Raw genomic sequence first — 12,080 nt, 5'->3', positions numbered from 1 at the left:
AGTGCACACACACACACACATACACACACGAATGGTCACAGTAATGCATGGTCACTGCAAGGAACAGCGGCTGGGACACTGACAAACCAATTACTCCCGCCATTTAATTCCACGTGTCCAAAAGTAATAGGAGTGGAAATAACAGCGGAAAAGCAGGAGAAAACCGATGCATTACATGCACACATCTGTCGGAGAGTCATCAACCCAGACTGCATAATCAGCAAATGCCTGCTCTGCAGAAGAATCACACACACCCACACACTCACGAAGGCATGCACACACCCACACACGCAAATCTATAAATCCACCAAACATTACAGGAATCTCTATCTGTTCTTTACTCGAAAACTATTTGTATCTTTACACCTCTCCCTCTTTTTCTATCGCACCTGCTTCTCTTTGAGATTGCTATTTTGAAACAATCTTCAAATAATGTATCCTTCAAACTCTCTTGTTGTCTGAAAGCCACTCTTTCTTTCATGTTCCTCATCCTCTTTTACCACTCTTCTAAACCCAAAAATGTTCAAACAGCCACCTTCAACAAGTCTCTTGTCACTGTCTTTCCCCTTTTTCTCTCTCTCAGACAGTCTGTTTTTCTCTTCCTCGCTCTCTTTATAACTCTCCACTCCTCGCTCTCATCTTCCTTTCTCCTTTAGCTCAGTCCCAATCAAAACCCTGTATTTTCTAATTCCCCCTCATTTCTCGATTTGTAGCTTGTTGTCTGTCTGGGTGGCGTTCGTGACTCAGGGAGTTTTTACAGAGTTGTGTCCTCGGTCACCAGAGAAACAATGGAGATGGCGGTGAGAGTGTGGCGGTGGTAGAGCTGAACCTATCAGATCATTCACCGGGCCAGCGGCCTGCTCAGACCTTAGTGAGATACCGGCTGACATTTACCAGCGAGGATATAGGAATGACTCAGGGACAAAGAGATGCCAAACACCACAGTTTACTGCTCTGCTGTATCTGCTGTATCAGTAATTACAGATGTGTGGAGCAGGTAAGAAGGTGAAGAGAATGACTTCCAGCACTGTGCCTGTAGTATGAGTAAGATTGTTTGGAGGGGTTGATACCTCTGTATACAGAGAGGGTTGAGGCTGAGGCGTGATGATAGGGCAAGAAGGTACTGGTATTAGGCGCTGGTGTTATGTACTGGTGTTAGGTACTGGTTTTAACCTGTTTGGGGTGCAGCCCAACACCGGTACACTTATGACAACATCCAGCTCAAGTGCGCAATTCAAAAGCTATTTTTTAAAAATATTTAACTTTCACACATTAACAAGTCCAATACAGCATATGAAAGGTAGACAGCTTGTGAATCAAGCCAACATGTCCGATTTTTAAAATGTTTTACAGGGAAGACGAAATATGTAAATCTATTAGCTAACCACGTTAGCAAAAGACACCACTTTCTAACACCATCAGTTTTTACCTCCATCACCAGCTATCACTAATTCGACCAAATAAAGATATATATAGCCACTAACCAAGAAACAACTTCATAAGATGACAGTCTGATAACATATTTATTGTATAGCATATGTTTTTTTTTAAAAATTTGCATATTTATGGTATAAATCATAAATTACATTTCAGCTACAATCAGAAATTGCACCGAAAGCAGCCATAACATTTACAGACACCAACATCAAATACCTAATTACTCCTCATAAAACATATCTGAGAAATACATACTGTGCAGCAATTGAAAAACAGGATTCTTGTGATTCCAGACAATATTTCCGATTTATTAAATGTTTTACAGCGAAAACAAAATGTAGTGCTATATTAGCATAGCCACATTAGCCAGACACACTTGGGCGCGCACGACCTGTTGACATGCACGACAGATATATGAAATAACATTATAAATTGGGTCTTACTTTTGCTGATCTTTCATCAGAATGTTGATCAATGTGTCCTTTGTCCAGATGAGTCGTTGTTTGGATTCATAATGGCAACTTTCCACCTTAATTTAGCATGGGTACCGGTCCACTGGCACGGATCTGTCCAACATAAATAAATTCAGAGAACGGAACACGGCAAAACTCCCGAAAAAATTCAAATAATCTGATTAAACTATATTGAAAAAACATACATTACGATGATATGGTCTCATTTATCAACTAAAAACCGAGCCGGAGATTGTTCCCGTCCAAAACGGCAGCAAAACAGAACCCAATGTCACTCCCAAGTCGCGCGTTTCAGACTTCCGGAATTGGTCGGTCACGCCAAAGAAATAGCTATTATTCAACCTCTAAACAAGATGAACACAAAATTCCTTCTCTCACACCCTCTTGACACCCAGAGGAAGGCGTCTGAAGTGTCCGTAGGGTCCTACGTCAAATGACCATGTATAGGCATAACGTTGAAGAGAGCAGAGATTTCTGACATTCTACTTCCTGGTCAGGGAAAGTGCTGCCAAATGACTTCTGTTCCACTCAGAGAAAAAATTAAAACGGTTTTAGAAACTAGAGACTGTTTTCTATCCAATAGTATTAATAATATGCATATTGTAAGAGCAACAATTGATTAAGAGGCCATTTGAAAATTGGCACATATTTTCCAGTTTTTCCAATACCAATACTATAACAGGTACTGGTGTTAGGGCAAACATGCTATGGTTTGGGCTGATCCTTTGTTCACACTTAATATCATACTACTGTAAGCTGCAAAACATGTGAAAGGATTCAAACAGGATTTAATGTTCAAAAATGTAGATTGGGATGGACAAGTCTCCAAGCTCAACTTTGGAGACTAAGAGATATGTCAGCAGTGCTTAGATCTTCAATCCCTTGCCGTATTGAAATATTAGGCTACCACATCCTCAAATGACCTATGTACTAGAAATGTTCTCATGCATCTCTCAGAGTACCACTTATTATATTCTCATTGTGAACAAAAAAAGTACAAGAATCCAAAGGAGCTGTATGGTCAGAAGCTTCTGAATATGGAGTGTCATTGTCAAAGTTCCCTGAGGTCTCATATACTGTAGAGTACATTTGTAAAGTATTCAGACCCCTTGACTTTTTCCACATTTTCTTATGTTACAGCCTTATTCTAAAATGGATTAAATAAAACCTCTTGGGTAGGGGGCAGTATTTTCACCTCCGGATGAAAAGTGTGCCCAAATTAAACTGCCTGCTACTCAGGCCCATAAGCTAGGATATGCATATAATTAGTCTATTTGGATAGAAAACACTCTAAAGTTTCCAAAACTGTTAAAATAATGTCTGTGAGTATAACAGAACTGATATGGCAGGTGAAAACTCGAGGAAAATCCAACCAGGAAGTACTATTATTTTGAAAGGCTGTTTTTCCATTGAAAGCCTATCCACCATACAAAGACTTAGGACCCAGTTCACAATCTCTATGGCTTCCTCTACACGTGGCCAGTCTTTAGGCAATGTTTCAGGCTTATACTGTGAAAAATGAGGGAGATACACCACTTTCAATGAGAGGCCAGTGGAAATTTCCAGACATGAGCCAAGCGCGTAATCGGGAGCGCTCCTTTCTTGTTTCTCCTTTTCTATTGACGAAACTTTTGTCCGGTTGAAATATTATTGATTATTTATGACAAAAACAACCGGAGGATTGATTTTAAACACCGTTTTTTTTTTTTTTTTAAACACCGTTTAAAATCAACGTACTTGTACTTTTAATTGTACTTTAAAAAAACTTTTCGTCTGGATGTGCGCATTGTGCCATTAGATTACTGATCTAAACGCACCAACAAAACTGAGGTTTTTGGAAATAAAGAGGGACATTATCGAACAAAACAAACATTTATTGTCTAACATGGAGAACTGGGAGTGCCACCAGATGAAGATCATCAAAGGTAAGTGATTAATTTTAACGCTTTTTCTGACTTTTGTGACACCTCTCCTTGGTTGGAAAATGGCTGTATGGTTTTCTGTGGCTAGGCGCTGACCTAACATAATCGCATGGTATGCTTTTGCCGTAAAGCCTTTTTGAAATCTGACACAGCGGTTGCATTAAGGAGAAGTTTATCTTTAATCGTATGCATAACACTTGCATCTTAGATCAATGTTTATGATGAGTATTTCTGTAATTTGATGTGGCTCTCTGCACTTTCACCGGATGTTTGTTTGAGACAATGATTACTGTACATAACGCGCAAATTTCAACTGAGGTTTTTGGACATGAAGATTAACTTTATCGAACAAAACACACATTTATTTTGTAACATGAAGTCATGTGAGTGCCATCTGATGAAGATCAAAGGTTAGTGATTAATTTAATCGCTATTTCTGACTTTGGTGAGCCCTCTCCTTGGCTGGAAAATGGCTGTATGGTTTTTTGTGACTAGGCGCTGACCTAACATAATTGCATGGTGTGCTTTCGCCGTAAAGCCTTTTTGAAATCGGACACTGTGGTTGGATTTACAAGAAGTTTATCTTTAAAATGGTGTATAATACTTGTATGTTTGAGGAATTTTAATTATGGGATTTCTGTTGTTTTGAATTTGGCGCCCTGCAATTTCACTTGCTGTTGTCGAGGTGGGACGCTACCGTCCCACTGGTACCAGAGAGGTTAAATAAATGTTTCTCCTCATCAATCTACACACAATAGCATATAATGACAAAGCGAAAAGTTTTGGGGACATTTTTGCAAATTTATTACAAAATAAAAAACAGAAATATATTATTTACATAATTATTCAGACCCTTTGCTATGAGACTCGAAATTTAGCTCAGGTGCATCTTGTTTCCATTGATCATTCTTGAGATGTTTCAACAACTTGGATTGGTTGTTGAAACCTGTGGTCCACCTGTGGTAAATTCAATTGATTGGATATGATTTGGAAAGGCGCACACCTGTCTATATAAAGTCACACAGTTGACAGTGCATGCCAGAGCAAAAATCAAGCCATGAGGTTGAAGGAATTGTCCGTAGAGCTCCGAGACAGGATTCTGTCGCGGCACAGATCTGGGGAAGGGTACCAAAAAATGTTTGCAGCATTAAAAATCCGCAAGAATACATTCTGAAACGGAAGAAGTTTGGAACCACCAAGACTCTACTTCTCCCCGGATTGCTCAGTTTGGCCGCCCTGCCAAACTGAGCAATCCGGGGAGAAGGGCCTTGGTCAGGGAGGTGACCAAGAACCCAATGGTCACTCTGACAGAGCTCCAGAGTTCCTTTGTGGAGATGGTAGAACCTTTCAGAAGGTCAACCATCTCTGCAGCACCCCACCAATCAGGATTTGATGGTAGAGTAGCGAGACGGAAGCCACTCCTCCGTAAAAGGCACATGACAGCCCGCTTGGAGTTTGCCCAAAGGCACCTAAAGGTCTCTCAGACCATGAGAAACAAGATTTTCTGGTCTGATGAAACCAAGATTGAGCTCTTTGGCCTGAATGCCAAACAACACGTATGGAGGAAACCTGGCAACATCATTACAGTGAAGCATAGTGGTGGCAGCATCATGCTGTGTGGATGTTTTTCAGCGGCAGGGACTGGGACACTAGTCAGGATCGACAGAAAAATGAATGGAACAAAGTACAGAGAGATCCTAAATACACAGCCAAGACAACGCTCTGGCCCAGCCAAAGTGGAAACCCGATCGAACATCTCTGGAGAGACCTGAAAATAGCTGGGCAACGATGCTCCCCATCCAATCTGACAGAGCTTGGGAAGATCTGCAGAGAAGAATGGGAGAAACTCGTTGCTGTAATCGCTGCCAAAGGTGCTTCAAAAAAGTACTGAGTAAAGGGTCTGAAAACGTATGTAAATGTGATATTTCCTTTATTTTTTACAAATTCGCAAAAATGTCTAAATCTGTTTTTGCTTTGACATTATTGGGCAATATGTGTAGACTGATGTGGGTGCAAAAACTATTTAATACATTTTAGAATAAGGCAAAAAAAAAAAAAAAAAAGTGGAAAATGTCAAGAGGTCTGAATACTTTCCGAATACACTGTATCAACCATCTTCCTTAATTCTGGTATACGTGGAGTTTCTAGAATTTGCGTGGCCAACCAATTATTGTGTTTATCAAACTGTTGCATTTGCGGAACCCCTCGACAACATTCTGCTGAAAAGGCACCGCACGAAATTCAATATTTTTTTGTTGAAATATGTAACTTTCATACATTCGCTGGTGCAATACACCAAATTAAAGCTTAATAACTTCTTGTTAATATACCCATCGTGTCCGATTTCCAAAATACTTTACAGCAAAAGCACACCATATGATTATGTTAGGTCAGAGCCTAGTCACAAAAACACACACAGCCATTTTTCAGCCAAAGAGAGGAGTCACAAAAAGCAGAAATAGAGATAAAATGAATCACTAACCTTTGATGATCTTCATCAGATGACACTCATAGGACTTCATGTTACACAATACATGTATGTCTTGTTCGATAAAGTTCATATTTATATCGAAAAATCTCAGTTTACATTGCCGTTTTTTGGTCAGTAATGTTGTGCCTCGATAACCTCCGGCGAATTTTCAGAGAGCCACATCAATTTACAGAAATACTCATAATAAACTTTGATAAAAGATACAATTATTATGCACAGAACTATACATATACTTCTCCTTAATGCAACCGCTGTGTCAGATTTCAAAAACGCTTTACGGAAAAAGCAAACCATGCAATAATCTGAGTACGGCGCTCAGACAAAAACAAGCAATGCAGATACCCGCCATTGTCACAACTTTCACCAAAGGTGGCTCCTCTCCCTGTTCGGGCGGCGCTCGGCGGTCGTCGTCACCAGTCTACTAGCTGCCACCGATTCCTTTTCCCTTGTCTGTTGGTTTTGTCTTGATTGTTTTCACCTGTACCTTATTTGCTGTTAATTCGGGGCTATTTAAGCATTCAGGGCCCGCCTGCTTTTGTGCGGGCTTATTTCCTTTCTCTCAGTGGATGTTTGTGTTTTGTTCCTATACGGATTGTTTGCTGTCCCGTTTTTGTGGTCATTGTGTCTGTTGTTTTGGCTTGACCCAGCTTGGAATAAATACGTCTCATTTGGAAACTTTGCTCTCTGCGCCTGACTCCACACCCACCACTCCTAGCTATCGTGACAGCAAAGTCAGAAATAGCGTTATAAATATTCACTTACCTTTGATGATCTTCATCAGAATGCACTCCCAGGAATTCCAGTTCCACAATAAATGTTTGATTTGTTCGATAAAGTCCATCATATATGTCCAAATACCTCCTTATGTTAGCGCGTTCAGTTCACAATCCAAACTCACAAGGTGCGGGCAATTCCAGGCGAAAGTTCAGACGAAAAGTTCAAAAGGTTATATTACAGTTTGTAGAAACATGTCAAACGATGTATAGAATCAATCTTTAGGATGTTTTTAACATAAATCTTCAATAATAAGTTCAAAAGGTTATATTACAGTTCGTAGAAACATGTCAAACGATGTATAGAATCAATCTTTAGGATGTTTTTAACATAAATCTTCAATAATGTTCCAACCGGAGAATTCCTTTGTCTTTAGAATTGCAATGGAACGCAGGTCGCTCTCACGTGAGAGTGCGTGACCAGCTCATGCCATTCTGCCAGACCCCTGACTCATTCAGCTCCCATTCCCCCCTCCTTCACAGTAGAAGCATCAAACAAGGTTCTAAAGACTGTTGACATCTAGTGGAAGCCGTAGGAAGTGCAATATGACCCCATAGACACTGTATATTCGATAGGCAATGAGTTGAAGAACTACAAACCTCAGATTTCGCACGTCCTGGTTGGATTTTTCTCAGGTTTTCACCTGCCATATGAGTTCTGTTATACTCACAGACATCATTCAAACAGTTTTAGAAACTTCAGAGTGTTTTCTATCCAATACTACTAATAATACGCATATATTAGCTTCTGGGCCAGAGTAGCAGGAAGTTTACTCTGGGCACGCTTTTCATCTAACATGAAAATGCTGCCCCCTATCCCAAACAGGTTAACATATACATGTTTTCATTGATAAAGCAGAGCCATACTATATTTGTGCTCTCGTGAACGAGCTTTACAACTTAGCCTGGAAAACACCCTCCATTCACCTTTCATATTATAATAACGACACTGCCACGGTGGTAGATTTACTAATCTTACCTATTTACCGAATGTATCACCATCCAGAACGAGAGCCTGGCATGAAATTACATTGACTGGTTTTAGATTTAACTGTCATTCAATAGGCAATGAATTTTAAAAGCTCCAATGCAGGAATTTTTTATCTTAATATCACATTTCTGGGTAACAATTCAGTACCTTGGCGTGATTGTTTTCAATGAAAATGGTCAAAAGGAAACAAAATGTGATTCTTAGCAAAGAGACATTTCTCAAGCAAGAGTTTTGCTAGGACTGGGAGTGGTCAAAGTGGGGAGGAGAAAATAGAAAACTAGCTGTTATAGGCAGAGAGATTTGGAACTCTTTCTTATTGGTCTATTAAAACCTCTTATGGATCAGATCCCGTTAACGGGATAGATTTGACAACATCCGGTGAAATTGCAGATCGCGAAATTCAAATTACAGAAATAGTCATATTTAACTTTCATGAAAATACAAGTGTCATACATCAAAATAAAGTCTTGTTAATCCAGCCGCTGTGTCAGATTTTCTGAGGACAGCGCCCCGCACACAAAATAATTTAAAACATTTTTAAACCAGGCGGGTGCGCCACGGAAGTCAGAAATAGCGATAAAATAAATGCCTTACCTTTGAAGATCTTCTTCTGTTGGCACTCCAAAAGGTCCCAGCTACATCACAAATGGTCCTTTTGTTCAATAATGTCCTTCTTTATATCCCCAAAAACTCAGTTTATCTGGCGTGCTTCATTCAATACTCCACCGGTTTCCCTCCTTCAAAATGCATACAAAATGAATCCCAAACGTTACCAATAAACTTCTCCAAACAAGTCAAACAATGTTTATAATCAAACCTCAGGGAACCCTAATATGTAAATAAATGATACAATTTAAGACGGAGAATCGTTATTGTCTTTACCGGAGATAAACAACAAAGAATGCGCTCTCATCCACGCGCATGAAAACACTACAGCCAAAATGGGATCCACTTAGAAAAACTACAAATTAGAGCTATTTTTTCCAAAAACAAGCCTGAAACTCTTTCTAAAGACTGTTGACATCTAGTGGAAGCCCTATGAACTGCAATCTGGGAGGTTTTTGCCTCATAATTAACATGACAGCCATTGGAAATAGTGGTAGGCTGAATTATTATTTTTGGGGGATGGTTTGTCCTCGGGGTTTCGCCTGCCATATCAGTTCTGTTATACTCACAGACATTATGTTAACAGTTTTAGAAACTTTAGAGTGTTTGCTATTCAAATCTACATGCATATCCTAGATTCTGGTCCTGAGTAACAGGCAGTTTACTTTGGGCACGCTTTTCATCCGGACGTCAAAATACTGCTCCCTAGCCCAAAGAGGTTTTAACAAATTCACCAGGCAGGCCAAAACTCCATCCCACCAAAACAGGTTGAAATTTCTGTATTTTCAAACATCTTTTAAACTAAAAGAGCATTATCATAATTTTCAACATTTTACAGTATTATTCCAACCTCATAGTGTGGAAATATATATAAAACACAGAAAAATCACATTTTTGACTGCACTGGGTCTTTAACAATTCTTCGTCACAAAGATAATAGGGAAATTAAGAAAAATAATTTACTACAAGGAAACAATTTCATACAAGGTGTTATAGAATGTGGCAACCCTACACACACACACAAACACACACACACACACACACACATAAATGTGCGCTCTTGCGCATACTAATGAAGACCAATCAATACTGGCTGATTGCAGTGTTCGTAGGCTTCGAGGAAATAGGTAGAAATTATATCAAAAACAACTTCGGCCCTGGAAGAGAGTGAAGATGCACTAAATTAGTTTATCAGCCTCTCTTATCAACTCTCACCCACTCAGACACACACACAAATGTATTTCAATCTCAATTGAATGATGAATGGCATATTCAATGCGTTATAGTTTTACTGATAGTTGGGGGAATTACTTCTGTAGAGGATCAGCATGAAAAGATCAGGAAACAGTGCTCTATACAAACACATACACACACACACACGCATATACATCACACAAATACACCACACACACACACAGGAAGTGTGTAGCACTAAGTTAGTTTTAGATCCTTACACATCATGATCCATCAGACCAGTAGAGCATGTTCCTCCTGCATCAACCCGACTGCCACGCTCACGGCTATTTTTGGGCTTAGACTCATCCCCGTTCACAGGCAAGAAATAAACACACACACACAGGAATCATGCATGAACCACAACGTCTATGATAGTTTGAAGCTTTTCCAATATCCTCAGAGTGAAAGAAAATTGTTTACATGTCTTCATCTCTCTCCCTTCCTCTCCCTCCCTCCCTCTCTCTCCCTCGCTCTCTTGCCGTCTCATCTCTCACCTTCTCATCTCTGAAGCTCTAAATCTTTCCAATATGTAAAGAAAGAGAAAATGGTGTGGAGGAAAGGCTATGTATGTGTGTGTGTGTGTGTGTGTGTGTGTGTGTGTGTGTGTGTGTGTGTGTGTGTGTGTGTGTGTGTGTGTGTGTGTGTGTGTGTGTGTGTGTGTGTGTGTGTGTGTGTGTGTGTGTGTGTGTGTGTGTGTGTGTGTGTGTGTGTCCAACTACACTTATGCAGCAAAGCCTTTCAGTGCTGTTCATTACTGTATTTCTATAAGATAACACATTATTGGATGGTGCTGTTTTACAAAAGACTGTTTCCCTGTATCAGCAATGGGCTGCTATAAAGCCTCTGTCATTGGCTCAGATCTGACACGATAAGATTCACAGCTCTCACTATCAGTCAAAGCAAAACAGCCATTTCAGGATTTCAGAAATTAGCCATTTAACACTACACACTGAGCTTATTGAGTACATAGTTTGGAGATGTTTTGTAATGTGAGTGCCATTTTTACATTTACATTTTAGTCATTTAGCAGATGCTCTTATCCATTGTTACTTACAATTAGTGCATTCATCTTAAAATAGTTGGGAGAGACACCAACATATCACAATCGTATCAATTATATTTCCCCTCAAGGTATTTATAAGCAAAGTCAGTGCTACTAGGAAAAGACAAGTGCCATTTTTAGGGGGAGGCGAGCGTGGTGAGAGTTATTTAAGATACTCTTCAAAGATGTAGTTCCTTACTTTTACTCCTTCCTCTATTCCCTCTTTCTGGCCAGCGACACTGACAGTTCTTTGAGGTGTTATTATCAGTATTCTGGAGTTGGAGCCTCACATTATGCGGCGCTAGCTACCCTGGCATTATCTGTGCTAGTGACAGATCGGCCTGCCATCCCGCCTGTCACAGTGCTGGCGCATTAACATTAAACAGCTTGGTTGGCTGGCTGCCCGTTTCCCTGTCCTCAAAGGACACAAGGAGACTTGCCAACCATGAAGGAAACTTGGAATACACCTGCCACTGGCACCGCTACTGGCACTCAACAACAGACCAGCCAAAACCACCACTTCAAGGCGTGATTTTATTTCAGAACAGCAATACAGGGAATTATTGGAGAATATTGTGAAATGATCAAGTACTTACGTAGTTTGATGCAAGATCTGGGTGGAGATAATCGATCCCTGTAACAATTTCAACAGAAATTTATGAGGTAATGCTACAATATTTTCTTCAAAAGAATACAGGTCTTGAGGGGAGATTTGGACTTTTATAAGAAAATCTGAAACAGGAAATGGTGACTTTGATTTTACGTTGTGCTTATTACATTTTAATTGGGAGCTGGTCTGTACATGTATGCTGTACATGTAATTTACTTAAAAGTTACAGTGGCTTGCGAAAGTATTCACCCCCTTCGCATTTTTCTGTTTTGTTGCCTTACAACCTGGAATTAAAATAGATTTTTGGGGGGGTTTGTGTCATTTGATGTATACAACATGACTATCACTTTGAACAAGAAAACAAGAAATAAGAAAAAAAAAAATGTAAACTTGAGCGTGCATAACTATTCGGCCCCCAAAGTCAATACTTTGTAGAGACACCTTTTGCAGCAATTACAGCTGCAAGTCTCTTGGAGTATGTCTCTATAAGCTTGGCACA

At 39.8% G+C, this 12,080-nt stretch overlaps 1 protein-coding gene across 1 annotated transcript in view; it reads right to left on the bottom strand.

Moving 5' to 3' along the window:
• LOC139570878 (neuroendocrine convertase 2-like) overlaps positions 1-12,080 on the bottom strand; it is a 67,106-nt gene that overhangs the window by 32,188 nt on the left and 22,838 nt on the right. The window contains exon 5 of the mRNA XM_071393176.1: positions 11,568-11,605. Coding sequence (XP_071249277.1) covers positions 11,568-11,605 — 38 coding nt within the window. The remainder of the gene's footprint in view (positions 1-11,567; positions 11,606-12,080) is intronic.

Source organism: Salvelinus alpinus, chromosome 3 (genome assembly GCF_045679555.1).
Source record: "Salvelinus alpinus chromosome 3, SLU_Salpinus.1, whole genome shotgun sequence".
NCBI lineage: Eukaryota > Metazoa > Chordata > Actinopteri > Salmoniformes > Salmonidae > Salvelinus > Salvelinus alpinus.
This window is presented reverse-complemented; position numbering and strand designations above follow the sequence as displayed.